The sequence below is a fragment of the Ailuropoda melanoleuca genome, chromosome 1, assembly GCF_002007445.2.
Source record: "Ailuropoda melanoleuca isolate Jingjing chromosome 1, ASM200744v2, whole genome shotgun sequence".
NCBI classification, from domain to species: Eukaryota; Metazoa; Chordata; class Mammalia; order Carnivora; family Ursidae; genus Ailuropoda; species Ailuropoda melanoleuca.
The window spans coordinates 83,627,445-83,643,226 of record NC_048218.1 but is presented as its reverse complement, the minus strand read 5'-3'; the positions used below and the strand labels follow the sequence as shown (position 1 = coordinate 83,643,226).

The 15,782-nt window shown below is 38.7% G+C and overlaps 1 protein-coding gene across 10 annotated transcripts in view; it reads right to left on the bottom strand.

Moving 5' to 3' along the window:
- PEX5L (peroxisomal biogenesis factor 5 like) overlaps positions 1 to 15,782 on the bottom strand; it is a 235,470-nt gene that overhangs the window by 73,110 nt on the left and 146,578 nt on the right. For all 10 annotated transcript variants that reach the window (XM_011218574.3, XM_019794215.2, XM_034662449.1 and 7 more), the window contains 3 exons: positions 10,860 to 11,054; positions 9,040 to 9,163; positions 7,804 to 7,900 (listed from right to left, as the gene is read on the bottom strand). In XM_011218574.3, the coding sequence (XP_011216876.1) occupies positions 7,804 to 7,900; positions 9,040 to 9,163; positions 10,860 to 11,054 (416 nt within the window). The remainder of the gene's footprint in view (positions 1 to 7,803; positions 7,901 to 9,039; positions 9,164 to 10,859; positions 11,055 to 15,782) is intronic.

Genomic DNA, 15,782 nt, shown 5'->3' with positions numbered 1-15,782 from the left:
TCCCTGCTCAGTGGGGAGTCTGCTTCTCCCTCTGCCCTTCCTCCCTGCTTGTGCTCTCTCTCTCTCAAATAAATAAATAAAATCTTTAAAAAAGAAAAGGTGCAGATGGTTTACAACCTTTCAGAATTGCTAAGTTGTTAGGATGTCATAGCCTGGTAGAGATGTTAACCCCAAAGGCATTATGATCTTATCATCTTATAGAAATTAACCAATCTTGTATCAAACTTGGCACACTTATTTTGGCATTTCTTTTCCAGCCAGCTCCATAAATCTCTGTTCCTTTACTTTGGAACTAGCTCTTTTGTCTTCCTGCTGGTTCCCTCATTAATGGAATAAACACACAAATAAATTTTTAAAATGTGGACACACGGTAAGAAATAAACTGTGCATTTATATAATAATGTCATAAATGACCCATGAATGGCATGGGAATAAAGAGAAAGCACTAATATTTTTGTCCCCAGGCACCTCCTTTTATTAGAGGCACTTTTCACGAGTGAAATACGATCTGTCTCTCTTGTGAAGCCTGACCTAACAGAACTCCATTACTGTCACCGGCTTCCCTTCATCAATGTTTCACGACCCAAGTGGGTTATGAATCACAGGATGCAAAGGGCACCATATATCGGGAAGAAGAGGCAAAAATCTCTCTCAGGATTCAAGACTTACAGTTCATATTCTCTTTGCCACTTAAAACGGCAAGTGTAAATAGAATCTCACTGTGCAAATGAACTTTTATTTCAGTAGTACAATTACTATTTAGGTAAGTGCTATTTCCCACATTGTTAGAAAGGCCTTAAGTTATTACCAAGGCAAGTGTTGTCTACCTCACATTTGAAAGCCATTTATTGTATCCAAGGAAGCTAAGATAAATGTTATAAAATATAGGAAACACACTGAATGTAAACAAAGGCTGTTTTCAAGCCAAGAGTAATAGGCAACTGAAAAGATTCTGAAACTTTTCAGCAATTTAGTAACAACCCAGACATACTGGTTAGGATTGAGGATGAACTACAAGTCGTACACATGGTAAAGAGCAGCCTTCCTTTCGGCCAGGACCTTATCTATTTATTTTTAACCTCTGATTTCATTATAAACAAAGACTGGAATATGGGAGAACATATATAAGCAATGCTGGTAAACCGCATATATTCTTAGGTACTTAACTAGAGGAGTGCTAAACAAGACAACTAAACAGCCATAAACTTGAGTCATGGCTGTTTTGGTATCACAGTAGCTGTATTAGAAGGTCTCAAGCTTGAGTGGGCAGCAGAAGCATTTGGAAATCTCGTCCCAGATTTCTGGACACCACATCTGGGGTTTCTGCTTCAGCGGGTGCAGGTGTGGGAGTGGGAGCCCAGAATCTGCATTTCGAACAAGTTCCCAGGTGATGCCAAGGGAGGGACCTCACTCGGAGAGCTTCTGATTAGAGGTGGACCTCACGTGTTTGCAAGTGGAACTCGGGAGTCCACAAAGGTACCGTGACGTGGGCATTTCTTTGCTTCATGGCATGATTTTGAAAAATGCTTCACGGTTACAGCAACCTCCGAGGGCCTTGGCTTTAAAAACAGCCATTTTAATTGGTTTAGGCTAATTGGATTTTAGGGTATTACATTCTCTGAAGAAGAAAGCATTTTGTTCTCTCAGCTGTTGATTGTTCTGAATGATAAGCACTAGGCGAAAGGTAAGAATAACTCTTTAAGAATATTGTTTTATTCTCTTTATTCAAAATTATGATTGTGATTAAAGTTTTGATTTGAAAATTACTGTATTAGTGGCTGTGGTTGTCCTAGCATAATAACTCCGTCGGCTAACCTCAATGTCAGTCCTTCAGTCCTTATACAATTACCTTTACATTACTGCTGGAGGTCTCCCACCAAACACATGTTTAAAAAGCTCACAGTATCTTTTCAAAAGAGATTGATGGGGGAAAAGGTGCTGCTTAACTATAGAAAAGAAAAATATAACAACTAGCTGACTTTGGGTCACTGTGTAACACAGTAGTTAAAAGCATAATCTTTGGAGTCAGACCGCCTAGGGCCAAATCCTGGCTGGATTTAATAGTAACTGGTGACCTTGGACAAATTACTTAATCTCTACAATCCCCTGTATCCTTTTTTTTTTTTTTTTTAAAGATTTTATTTATTTATTTGACAGAGATAGAGACAGCCAGTGAGAGAGGGAACACAAGCAGGGGGAGTGGGAGAGGAAGAAGCAGGCTCATAGCAGAGGAGCCTGATGTGGGGCTCGATCCCATCACGCCGGGATCATGCCCTGAGCTGAAGGCAGATGCCCAACGACTGCGCCACCCAGGCGCCCCTACAATCCCCTGTATTCTTATCTGCAAAGTGTATATTCACTTACAGTCTGTATAAGAATCAAGTACAGTAACTCATGTAAATACACACTCAAAATGCTCAGTACACAGCAAGTACTATAAAACTTGGCTTTTGTCATCATCTTTCTGGTTAGAGCTTAGCAGGTGTGACTTGAGAAATTCATTTAAAAATTATCTGTATTTAGAGCACTTTTGTTTAGTGGTTAATGGAGACTGGTTGGATTCTTATATAGAACAGATAAACTCATGCCTCATTGAGCGGGTCATGATTTTTTTTTTCCTTAATCATTCAACAGACATTTATTGTTGAAGGTACACAAAAAAAGTTGTACCTTATGTGTCAAAGAGCAAATTTCTAGAGCTTTGTGCAAGGCGGGCAGCATATGGTTCCCATCTCCATCCTACTATGTTCTATGTTGTAGAACATCAAAGCATATCAGTGCTGATTTTGAAAAGAGATGGACAGTCTATAATCATGCATAACTAAGAATCATCTTTGAAACTAGCTTCAAAAATGATAAAAGAATAAAATCTTGTCATTTTTTAATTTTTATTTTTATATTTTAATTTTCTTTTTATTTGCCCTTTAGTTGACCATTAATTAGCCACTACTTTCAAATTGTTAATCTTGAAAAGTGTTGCTGTTTCTCCTTTTTGTTAGTATTCTCTTATTTTTCCACTTCAGCAAGTATTTGTCGAGTACCTACTGTGTGCATATTTCCTACTATGCTGAAAGTGATCTTTCAGATTTCTTTCCTTCCTCCTTGCCTTCCCGTGGTTCTTGCCCTGCTGCCTTTTCTTTGCTCCTTCCTTCCTTTCATCTTTGCTTGCTTGCTTCTTTCCTCATTGGTAGCTCACTGTGTACAGTCGGGAGGGGAAAAGGGATGTTGACGTGGCTCCTGTACTGTCTTCCAACAAGCAAAACTGTATTTATAAAGTGTACTGTCTAATTGTTTCTAATAGACATAAAGGTCTTGGTACTTCCTATAATTGAATTCCTCTTTCTAACCTTTTCACTGCCTCACTTATGGCTTGTGGATAGTAGATATTCAATCACATTTGCTGAACTGAAATGGAACGAAATTCAAGCAGTCAATATTTCAAAGAGTAAGAGGTTCAGAAGGAATTTGGGAGGGGGGCACAAAATTGTGTATGGCCTCAGATCTGACAACAATCCTAATTTATCTTACGAAGTTTCTGGAAGAAAGTGATAAATACTCTTTAAAATGGCTTAGCTCATATTAATCCTAGAAATGTAAGTACTAATCAGGGCTGCAGTGGGAAGGGAAATAGGTGGTCTGTGAGTTCTCCCGGGTGAATAAGCTTTGATGAGGCTGATATGAGGTGGTATGTGGTTAAGAACAGGGGCTTTAGAAGCTGATGGGTGTGATTTGAGTGCTGGCCCTTCTGCCCCTTAGCTAATTCTAAGATGAATTTCTCATGTAAGAAGTGGGGATAATAATTCCCAAGACTGTTGTAAGAATTTAAAAAAATACATTAGAAATATCTCATATTATATGCATGAGGTATGTAATTAGACAGCTATTAGCATGCCTTTCTTTTATTGCTCCTTCAAAAATTTAGAAAACATATCTGCACTTACATCTTAAAGTCTCAATTGTTCTGGTTTGGGATACTGCCAACTTGATGGAATTATGAGAATATGGAAGGAAGCATTTGTTGTGCCAAAGTCAGCGAAATCAGAGAGTTGCATGTCTATGACTAAATACTGGAGAGCCTGGTTCCTGCACCTTCTCGTTAGGTCCAACTTAGGTTGGCAAGAGCCTATTGCAGGCCTATTCTTCCAGTGCCCAGACTTGACAAAGAAAGGCTTGAACCATCACTTTCCAGCCAAAGTTGGATTCATTTTCTTTTGCCTCACCACTATCTCAACCCACTTATTAGAAAAAGCTAATTTTATATCATTAATTGTGTTTTTCTTCAACTCTTCAAATGTTTTCTAATTTTTCAGGTTGTATGATTCCTTTAAACAATTAACTCCAGGGAATACTAATTACACAGTTGCAAAAGTGTCACGAAACTTTATTCTTAAATACTTGGAGATTATATGAGTTATTATAATTTCCTGCCACTCTGATTAGTGTATTTAAAACACTATTGAAAGAGGCTAGACTACATTTTTTCCTTTTCTCTATCTTGAAAAGAAAACGAGCTAACAGGAATTCACTCCATTTTCTTTGTGATTCTGAAATATGATTTTTTTTTTTGAAATCTGATTTTTCAAGAAGGCTTGTAAATAGCTCCTCACCTGTTGAACCTCAGACAGTTTATGTTGGCTTGAGAGAGAAGAAAACATTTCCTCGATTTTCCCATGAGCCATCTGTGTGATAGTGGAGCACTAACAAGTTTTGGTAAGCTGAAATTGTTTACTTGAATAGTTTGCAAGCCAGTTTTATTTTTTAAAGATTTTATTTATTTATTTGAGAGAGAGAGAGAGAGAAGCAAGCAGGAGCAGGGAAGAGTGGCAGAGGGAGAAGTAGACTCCCTGCTGAGCTAGGATCCTGATGTGGGGCTCGACCCCAGGACTCTGAGATCATGACCTGAGCCGAAGGCCGACGCTTAACTGACTGAGCCACCCAGATGCCCCTGAAGCCAGTTTTAAGTTGATTTTTTATACCACCTTCATCATCTTATCTACCTAGAGAGATCATATATTTAAGGGCAGTATGTTTCTTACAGTAAAAATACCTTTCTGCCTTTTATTAAAACTAATCAGTCCATTCTCTTGCTGTTTTATTTGAGTGATTTAGTATTTTAGATGATTAAACTCCTAATTCATTAAATTGTCCTAATTTAACCATAGGCTGGAGTTAAAAACTAGGAGATTATGAATTTCCTTAGTTTAGGCAAATCTTGATAAACATGTAGTGTTCTTAAAAAATTTTTTACTTATTTATTTATTTTAGAGAGAGAGCATGAGCAAAGGGAAGAACAGAGGGGAACCAAAAAAAAAAAAAAAATCTCAAGCAGACTCTGAGCTGAGCGTGGAGCCAGACATGCAGCTTGATCCCACAACCCTGAGATCATGCCCTGAGCCAAAACCAAAAGTCAGAGGCTTAGCCAAGGAAGTCACTCAGGTGCTCCAACATGCAGTGTTTTTAAAAAACCAAATTAAGGGATAAATTCTTTACAAATAATTGGTAACCCTCTAAAGGATTCACTACAATTTACCTAGACAGAGAACTGTCACAGCGCACTTTAAACTGTATTTTGGAGGACAATATTGGGAATCTCACTCATATTGTCCAAAGCACATTGTGTTTGCTTAAAGGCACACCAGTGGGCATGTGGAAGGACAATGTGGTGGGATGAAATCAGACAACCAGCAGGAGAGTAGCAGTCATTGGAATAATAAGATAAATGCATTGTAGGTCTCCATGGCAACCGAGGACCCCAGCTGATCCTCTGCCCCTCCAGCGTTGTGTAGAACAGCCCACCTGTGCCATATCTCCCCCCGCTGCAGAAACAAATGTTCCATTGCTACATTAAATTGTTCCAAGGATCCAGGTTATGAAACAGTACCAATTATTTTAGCTGAATCTAAATCTCTAATGCACTTAACAAGAAATGTTTCTTTAATGAATGTTATCAATTTTAAAAAAGATACATTTAGAATGAACACAGAGGATGAAAATACATTTTCATACTACCTTTGTAATTCATTAAGCTTCCCAGGCTTATTTGTTCTGGAAGTGAGCTGACTTGTTTTCCAGCAGAGTCCAGGAGCAGTAATGTCCACCCCTCTCCAGTGAATATAGAAATGGGGAGAGGGAGTGGTTCTCTTAGTGGCCTAGAAATGTTTCCAGAGGACTTCCATTTCCTCAACATTTCCTATCTGTGTGTGTCCTCCTCTGTGCCACTTACTAGTTATGGGTGCAGAGACAATTTTCTTAATGTCAGTGTGTCTTAGTTTCCCATCTATAAAATGGGGATAAACTTACCTCATACAGCCATTTGTCAGGATCAAATGAGCTAGCATGTATTAGAAGACTTTATCATAGCACTCAGTAATATTGGCTATTATCGTAATTAACCCTTTACTTTACCTCAGATAACATATCTCCTCTCTTAGCTTCAAGATCTGATCTGGTAAACTCAAGAAAATTTCTCTTGCTCACTTCATGTCACTTATTTTCAACTAGATTGTAGACGGCATTAATGTGGACACATTTCTTCAGAGATCTTTGTGGCTTTAGATCAAGGCTGTACCCTTATAAAGTGTTTGAGCGAATAAAAAATTGAGACTAACTTTGGCCTTCTTGGCATCTTACCCAAAGGAGATGACTAGTTATAGACAAGCCAGTTACACTGGAGTTGAGGGTCAAGCAGTAGACAGACAGGTCTGGTTCATACCGTATTTCCACCAGTGATTAGTCAGGTACCGCAGAAAAAAGATTTTGACTTCACCAAGACTTTTTAAAGGATGCTTAAAATGAGGCTAATAAGGGGTGCCTGGTGGCTCAGTCTGTTAAGCATCTGCCTTTGGCTTGGGTCACGATCCTAGGATTCTGGGTCGAGCCCCACATGGGGCTCCCTGCTCAGTGGGGAGTCTGCTTCTCCTCCTCCCCCTGCCCCTTCCCCTGCTTGTGCTCTCTCTCTCTCTCAAATAAATAAGTAAATAAATAAAATCTCAAAAAAATGAGGATAATAGTAATTCACAGGATTATGTGAGTATTAGACATAACATACGAAAAGCACATAGTAAAGTCCCTAATACTTAGTGGCTACTCACAAATGGTTGCTCTTAGTATTATCATTATTGCTAATACTATAATTATTTATTCCTTAACATAAAATTTATTTTAATGTGACAGGATCCTGATATGTAAGTATTTGGGTCCACAGGGCATACACATGAATGAACACTCACTATGTAAGGTCATTTTCTTGGTGTTCTGTTGTATAAATATTGCTAATACTGGAGTAGAAGAGATTTTGTATTGCAAAATTATGGAAAAGTAAATGGTAGAAAAAGGAAAAAGTGCTAAATATATAGTGAATTCATTATGTCAGGTCCTAGCCAATCAGTTATCTCAGTTATCATCAGTTATCTCAAGCATTGAGACAGATTATTGAGTGAGAAAGCATATGAAATACAGCCTATAGAAAAAAATACTTCAAAATTTTTGTGAAAATCTAAATAAAATATTTGTGATATAAATTATCTATCTATATGGGTTTGGGGCACCTGGGTCGCTCAGTTGGTTGGGGATCAGGCTCTTGATTTTGGCTTCAGTCATGATCTCGGGGTCGTGAGGTTGAGCCCCCATTTGGACTTCATGCTGGGTGTGGAGCCTGCTTGGGATTTTCTCTTTCCCCCTGCTCCCCGCCCCCCATTCTCTCTCAATCTCTCTCACTCACTCTGTAAATTAAAAAAAGAAAAAGAAAAAAGAAAAAATAGGTGGGTTCATTAAAGAATCTCTCTCTCTCTCTTTTTTTGTTACCTGTGTTGGAGGCACTAATTCCAGCTCGGAAGCCGACTCAGAGTTCAGGGCACTTTTGCCACCACTTAGTTCTGGTTGAGATCTGTGCTCTGAGGACCTATAGGGGATGAATAAAGGAGATCAATTGTCCATCAAGAAACAAACTCAGCTAGAAAACCAGTCAAGAAACCTAGTTAATTTGGATTGCTGAGAACCGTGATAACAAAGCTCTCATCAGAATTTTGATGAAAAAGGTAACTTCTATATAATTTTATTACAATGACCACTTTTGAAATTTAAGTGGCTGCAATGTGTTAGGTGTAATTATCTCTGATTTAGAATTCGGTTCAATTACGTACAAACAGTAAATAAATGCAATCTCAGTTTCGTTACCAACAGTTCTGCTTTATTAGAAGTATTGTGTTTTGGGGAGGGGAGCATCTCACAAAGTGTCCCTGGTGTGATTTGATCTTTATATAGAACTTGAAATGTCATCATAAATGGAGATGTGCAAGGGGAAACAGCAGAAGAAGACAGGCTGTCCTTTAGGAAGCTTGAAAAGCTTGGGAAAATTCAGGCAGCCAATTTTTCTCATGGGCATCCACAGATTATTCTTAATTAGTATATTATCTGGCAGTGATGATTAAGATAGTCAGAAAAGGTTACCTGTGTAACCAGAAACATCTACTTTAACTGCCATTCATGTAATATATTGAATACACACACATATGTACACACATGTATAAACCTATTTTTATTGATTATCAACAAATACTGAATAAATACTGAGTACTGAATTATGAATCTACCAAAATCATTTTTGTTTTTTTTTGTTNCATGGGCATCCACAGATTATTCTTAATTAGTATATTATCTGACAGTGATGATTAAGATAGTCAGAAAAGGTTACCTGTGTAACCAGAAACATCTACTTTAACTGCCATTCATGTAATATATTGAATACACACACAATATGTACACACATGTATAAACCTATTTTTATTGATTATCAACAAATACTGAATAAATACTGAGTACTGAATTATGAATCTACCAAAATCATTTTTGGCTGAATTTTTGACAATTCAGATGAAATACTTAGTTTTAGAAGCCACAATAATGAACATTGATACATAGAGAGTTATACATGGCACCAAGTAATTGGATTGACTTAACTCATTGGCTATTTCAGTACACGGGAAAAATACCCATACAGTTGGCACACCATTAGCTATTTCTGATATTAAAATATCTTACCATAAGAGTTCTTTTGATCCAGTTCTAGATGAGCATGATTTTCTCTCTGCCATTGGGTGCCCCTTGCTATTTCGATCTCCATGAAACTTAACATCATCCCATTTGTCCAGTTGTGTTTGAATGTCTGTGAAGGAGACAGGAAAGGGGTGACAGGGACAGTGGATATGAGGTGTAGAGAGAAGAAGAGAAATTAAGGTTAAGAAGTCTTATACCAGTGAAATCCACTCAACTGATGCTCCTAAACTCAAGGCCAACTTTTTAAATTTGCATGAAAATTAATTAAAACGTGTTCAGTCAAACAAAAATGAGGCCTAGCAAGAGAAATTGGTTTGCTTTTAGTTAAACAATCAAGTTGTTTACCTGAGTTAATTTCAAGAACTATGTGCATTCTGTGTATAAATCCACGGAATCACATGGGAATGAACATATGCCGTACTATTCCCTCTGCCTCCACCTAAGGAGGTGGCTTTGAGGCACTTCTGGCTTGTTTCTAGAAAGAAATTCTACTTAAAGAGACGAACCTCACTGTTAAAAGGAGGTGAGAAGGAACTGGAACACTTTTCACAGCATTTTGTAAAACTGGTTAATTTTTCATCAAAGGGGGGATGAAAAATGGGAATAGAAAGAAAGGAGGCAATGGAGAAAGCCAAGAGAATGCTAGAACCATTTTCTCCCTGTGGTTTAATTCTTACAGATAAGGAACTTGGCTGGGTTCACTCTCATTAACAGGTGTGTGACTGTAAATAAATCACTTAAACAACTTTGGGGGCCAGTTTTTTCATTTCTAAAAAGATAGGTTTGCCACCGGTGTCCTCCAAAGGTCTTTAAGTATTTTTATGACTTCTTCACAGGACATTTTCTCAAAAGCAGAGAAATGAAAGTTCCATTTTTAAGTTTATTGTGTTATATTGTAATGCATTTAATAACATATCCTTATATAAGTGTATAAATTCCTTTATTCATCTGTACAACTAAAAGAACCTAGAACACATTGATAGTGAAGAAGTATTGAAGAGAGTATAAAGCTTTCATCCAAAGATACAGGCCTCGGAGAGGGACACAGCAAGGGAGAGGGGGCATGTTACCTTTGGTTTTCTAAACTATCTGCCACTTTTCTTTCTCCTGAGAAAGGAGACCATTAATTTGACTGGTTCCATGAGATGAAGTTAAGCTCTCCTTTCTAGGAAGATGTAGAGTAGATAAAAGTATGGGCTTTGAAGTTAATCAGAACTAGGCTCAAATTCCAGGTCTTCCTCATACTAACTGCGATGTTGGGCAAGTTAGTTAAATTTGAAAACCTGAGTTTTTGATGAATTAATGGGCTAATGCATGTAAATCATGTAGCATAGTCCTGGATGTGATAAGCATCAATAAATGGTAGCTGTTATTATTGTATTAGATACATCCCCATGCATGTTACATGTTCCGGCTGGCTGTTTCTGGACTATGCGTTAAAGCTGCTCTCTCTCTCTCTTTCTCTCTCTCGATGGGCTAGCTCCCACTCTAGACTGAATGCTCCTGGAGAGCAAGATTCATGTCTTATTCTTACTTGTAACTCCAATGCCTCATATGGCACCTACCATCTATCAAGAATTCAACACATGTAGGTTGAATAAATGAATGAATGAATCCACATCAGTTATGCAAAACTGAGCTTCCCAAATGCTATTTAATTCAAGCACAAAAGAAGTGTGTGCTGCTCACATTCCTTCATGGAATTAATCTTTTCTACTCCTTTGCCCATGGTTTTCATGTCATTTGTGGAACTTCCTTGTATTAAGGCAAGGGCCAGCGGCAGCAGACACATGCTATTGCCTTACCTAAATCTAAGGATGATGTCTCCGGGCCTCGGAGTGGCTGGCCTCTCTGCTCAGCATCTGCACTGATGAGATCAGGTCCATCAGCCTTTTTCTTGAGGGATGAGGTTTTCGATGAGGCCTCCAACTTCTTGGCTTTGGTTTGGGTTTGAGAGACGGGTTCACTGAGGTCTAGGAGATCTAAGCCTGTGGTCAATACTATCAGAGATGGAAAAGGTTAAGATAAGCTCACTCACTGCTCTGAAATTATTTTTTAAAAATAGGTTTCAGTTGGGCGCAGAAGGATTTTGTGGTTGTAGTGTAGGTTAGAATTATCAAATTAAGTTAGCTCACCATTGATTTATAAAGATGGTCTATATTTATTTATTTATTAAAGATTTTATTTATTTGGGATAGAGAGAGAGAGAGCGCACAAGCAGGGGGAGCAGAAGGCAGAGGGAGAAGCAGGCTCTCCATAGAGAGGGGATCCAATGCGGGGCTCGATCCCAGGACCCTGGGATCATGACCTGAGCTGAAGGCGACACTTAACCAACCGAGCCACTCAGGTGCCCCAAAGATGGTCTGTATTTAGACTGAGATGTTTCTTACATGTTCTCCTTTACTTTGGCACAGTACAAACCCACAAAATAGGACTCAGACCCACCTTACCAGTGATGAAAGTTTAAATGAAATTAAAATAATAAAATTGAATAGGAATTCAGGTACTATTTACTTTATTGCTTTGCCTTATTTATTGAGAGGTGTATTTTGTGCACAGTTTTTCCAGAGAAGAGTCTGTCATATTTAGAGATTTGTTTGCAAAACAGTTATGAGCAAGATTTGGAAAAGTTTCTAATGTCTTTGTGTTTTAGATTTCAAACTACTAGAGTACACAGGATATAAAGGAATGCTGTCAATAATCTTTTATTTAATTAAGCAGTTCAATCAGAAAACGGTTTGGCGTTTGGGCTCACACTAGAGAAGTATCTTACAATCTGCAGCTGATGACTAGGCACACATGTTAATACCTTTGCTGCTTAATATGCAATTTTAAATTTCAATGTAACAAACCATAAAATGGCTACACTTTAACTTCCTAACAGGTTGATTATGTTGCATTAAATACTCTAATGAAGGCAGAAATAATTTGCTTGGATGCAAAGTAGGTAAGTGAGAATGAAAAAGGCAAGCTTTGTAACTCTTTATCCTTCTTTCTCTTACAGTGCAAGTCACCAGGGCGTGACTAGCTTATATTGAGAAATGGAAAATTTCAATTAGGGAACATCCCTCCAGCCCTGCCTCTCCACCAGCTCAAGTACCTGAGCCACTGGCTTCTGAACTGGCCTGGTGGCTTCCTGGCCTGGGATCTCTTCATCGAGTTTAGGAAAGTCAAGAGAGTGAGAGAGAAATCCTGGTGTTAACCCTTTCTGGCACCGTCTACAACTATGACTGCACCATTCCTCCTCTCTGACTTCTGGCTTGTCCTCTTGGTAGGGAATGGATTTTGTTGATATCTCAACACTCTTTCCATGTGCTTTCGCCCTTGCACTCAAGGCAGGGTCAGGGCTCAGTGGAGCTCACAAGCTGGATTTCTTTAGTACCACACTGTCCTCATGAGCTAACCACCCCAAAGGATCCTTAGGATAGTTTGTCAAACTGTATTCTCAATAATCATGTTTTCTGATTTCAGTTATAAATCACAGTGGTTGGATGTTAAGGAAAGACCTGGCTCTACCCCTGCTTAGCTGCGTGACTCCAAGTAAGTTTCTTGACTTTGCTGAGTTTCAGTTTCCTCCTCTGAAAAATGCAGATTAAATCTTTTAGGTAGGATATGAAGATGAACTTATCTAATTTGTATATTGACTGTGTAAAGTGCCAGGCATATAATAGGTACTCAATAAATGTTATTTCCATTCTTTGGTGGTCAATTTGTGATGCTTTTCTTTCCTTTTTGTTGATCTCCTCCAATCTTCCTGATTTTTTTTTTCTATTTTGGGCAAGAAGCAGATCCGTACATTGACAGAAAGGAGAAATACCACTGGGAATAAAACAGAGAGAATGAGACAAAGATATTGGTCTACAGAGGATGCTATGAAGTAAATTTATCAGAAAATGGACTGAAAGCATCAGCTTATCTCATCTGAGTCTTCCCGAGAAGATGGGAGCCACTTTCCAGGGCTAAGATGCTCTGAAAATGAGCAGTGTTTTGTGGCCAGCAAGCACCTCATACTAGAGGGAAAGAAGTGGCTTTTAGAACTAAGCTGCCCGGCTTGGTGTCTAAAATTTAAGCATGGCAAGCAGCCAAAATAGGCTAGGATGTAACACATTTCATATTCTTTGAATGTTTAACAGAAATTTCCAGGCCACTATTATGTTGGCAGAGATTCTAGGCCCACCAAGATTTCCTTATAATAGAAGGAAGGAAATGGATAACAGTCTCTGGAATGCCATATATGTCTTTTTACTAATTGTTTAAACAATTAGGAATTAGTCACTTGCTCCTACACTTCTTTTAGAAGCACATTATATAGGACTTGTCTACTCGGATATAGGAAGTACATTTGTTACGGAATAATAACTGGTGAGTATTAATTTAATTCTATATCTGCTTCTCATCATTCAGAACAAATGAATTACCAAAAAAGTGAAATGCAAATTCAAACTTGGCTCAGCAACATTCGTCCCCTCTCCAAACTGGCCTGGGCACTTCCTGTGTTGGTTCTGAGCTCTCTGTTCCTTTGTTCTTTGCCCAGCAAATGTGAAACAAATGCTTGGCACACACAAAAAGCCCTATTTGTTATCCAGTTGATGATGGGGGTGGCTTGGAGGTTGAATGGTAAGCTTTGAAGCTGAAAGAGTCCCTAGGGACTACAATTTCAAAAACATAGAAGGATGGGTGCAGCCTTTTACTTTCTGGAGGAAGACAAAGTGCAGTTTTAACAAGTGTGTGTGTGTGTGTTTGTGTGTGTGTGTTGCACACATACGCACTTTAGTAAGACTTAGAAGTAAAGGGTCTCACTGTTCCATATGGAATTTGAAGGGGCCTATCTCGGCATGGAAGGGGATATTTGCTCTGCTGATCTTCTTAACCCAGTTTTAAAAATTCTCTTAAAAAAGAGCGGGGGGGGGGGGGGCGCCTGGGTGGCTCAGTTGGTTAAGTGTCTGCCTTTGGCTCAGGTCATGATCCCAGAATCCTGGGATTGAGTCCAGCATCGGGCTCCCTGCTCAGCGGGGAGCCTGCTCTCCCTCTCTCTCTGCTGCTTCCCCTGCTTGTGCTTTCTCTCTCAAATAAATAAATAAATAAACAAAATTTAAAAAATTCTCTTAGATACATGAAAGTTTGGGTTCCAGAATCTGTGTGTCTAAATTGAGACAACTACCTCTTACAGTGGATGTGAAAATGTGTATGTGTGTATGTGTGTGTGTGTGTGTGAGAGAGTGAGAGAGAGAGAGAGACGGACAGAGAGAGAGAGAGAGAGAGACAGAGTGACAAGCTTGAAGATGCTATGTTGCTGGCTTTGGAGATGGAGGAAGGGGCCACATGCCAAGGAATTCCAGGTACTTGCAGAAGCTGGAAAAAGCAAAGAGACAAATTCTCCTTTAGAGCCTCCAGAAGGAATGTGGCTTTGCCGACACCTTGATTTTAGGACTAGTGACTTCCAGAATTGTAGGATAATAAATTTGTGTTGTTTTAAGTCACTAAACTTGCAGTCACTTGTTAGAGCAACAATAGAAAACTAACACAGTTCCTAGGTGTCCACAGTGTCCATGCCAGGATGCAAACACCGGCCCTGTCACTCCCAAGCACGTGGTTGTCACTAGTCCTCACTAGACTTTATCTGAAATTGGAGGCAATGTGCTGACTCCACTGATATGGCTTTGATTATTTTTTTGTTTAGCTCCCAATTATCTGGCAGTTTGGGTAGTACAAGGCATAATTTAAATAGCTGATAATCTTAGACTTTTTTTTTTTTTGATTACCTACTTTCATTGGAATTTCCTGAAGATGGAAGCTGTAAAATGATATGTAAGTATTTGTTTCCATTTATCTCAAGGAGACATGATTGAAGACCACAACCTATTGAACTGGAAGGCTCCTATGGGGTGCCAAAGATGTTTACGAATGCTAGGATACTTGGGCTGTGGGAAGTGAGGCTGCTTAAAACAGGAAAAATAAAATAACACCTATTATGAAGCTCTGATTTGATGCTTTGATGGTAAGTGCAATGCTATTTACACCACTATAGGACAATGAGCCTTAGATTTTTAGTGAATTTCTTTTAATGAATAAATCTACATGGAGTGGTCAGAGAGGACAGATCAAGGGACAGCTCTGACTGGTGCAGTCACAGAATGTGCCACAAGGAGCTGATGGGATCTCTGTTCTGTTTTGTAAGCTACCCTGGCATTCTAGAAACATGTATTCTTTAATATAGAGGCTACAAAGCAAATTCCCTTAGGAAGGATTTTGCCAGTGATGTCAAATAGATACATTGCACTTAAATGATTCAAAGAATTTTTGCTTATTTTATTGGATTATGTAATTAAAGCTAATTCCCAAATTTCTTTTTTTTTCTTTCTTTCTTTCTTTCTTTCTTTCTTTCTTTCTTTCTTTCCTTCTTTTTTTTTTCTTCTTTTTTAAAAGATTTTATTTTTTCGTTTGACACAGAGAGAGAGAGCATAAGCAGGGGGAGCAGCAGAGGGAGAAGGAGAAGCAGGCTCCCCACTGAGCAGGGAGCCTGATGCGGGGCTCAATCCCAGGACCCTGGGATCATGACCTGAGCTAAAGGCAGATGCTTAACTGACTGAGCCACCCAGGCATCCCAAGCTACTTCCCAATTTCTAAGTTCTCTCAAGAAGCATGCCATTGGATTCACTGCTACTTGGGGTTCATAAAAATGTATTTTGTAAATATTACACTAATTTTGCAATTAAAATATATAATTA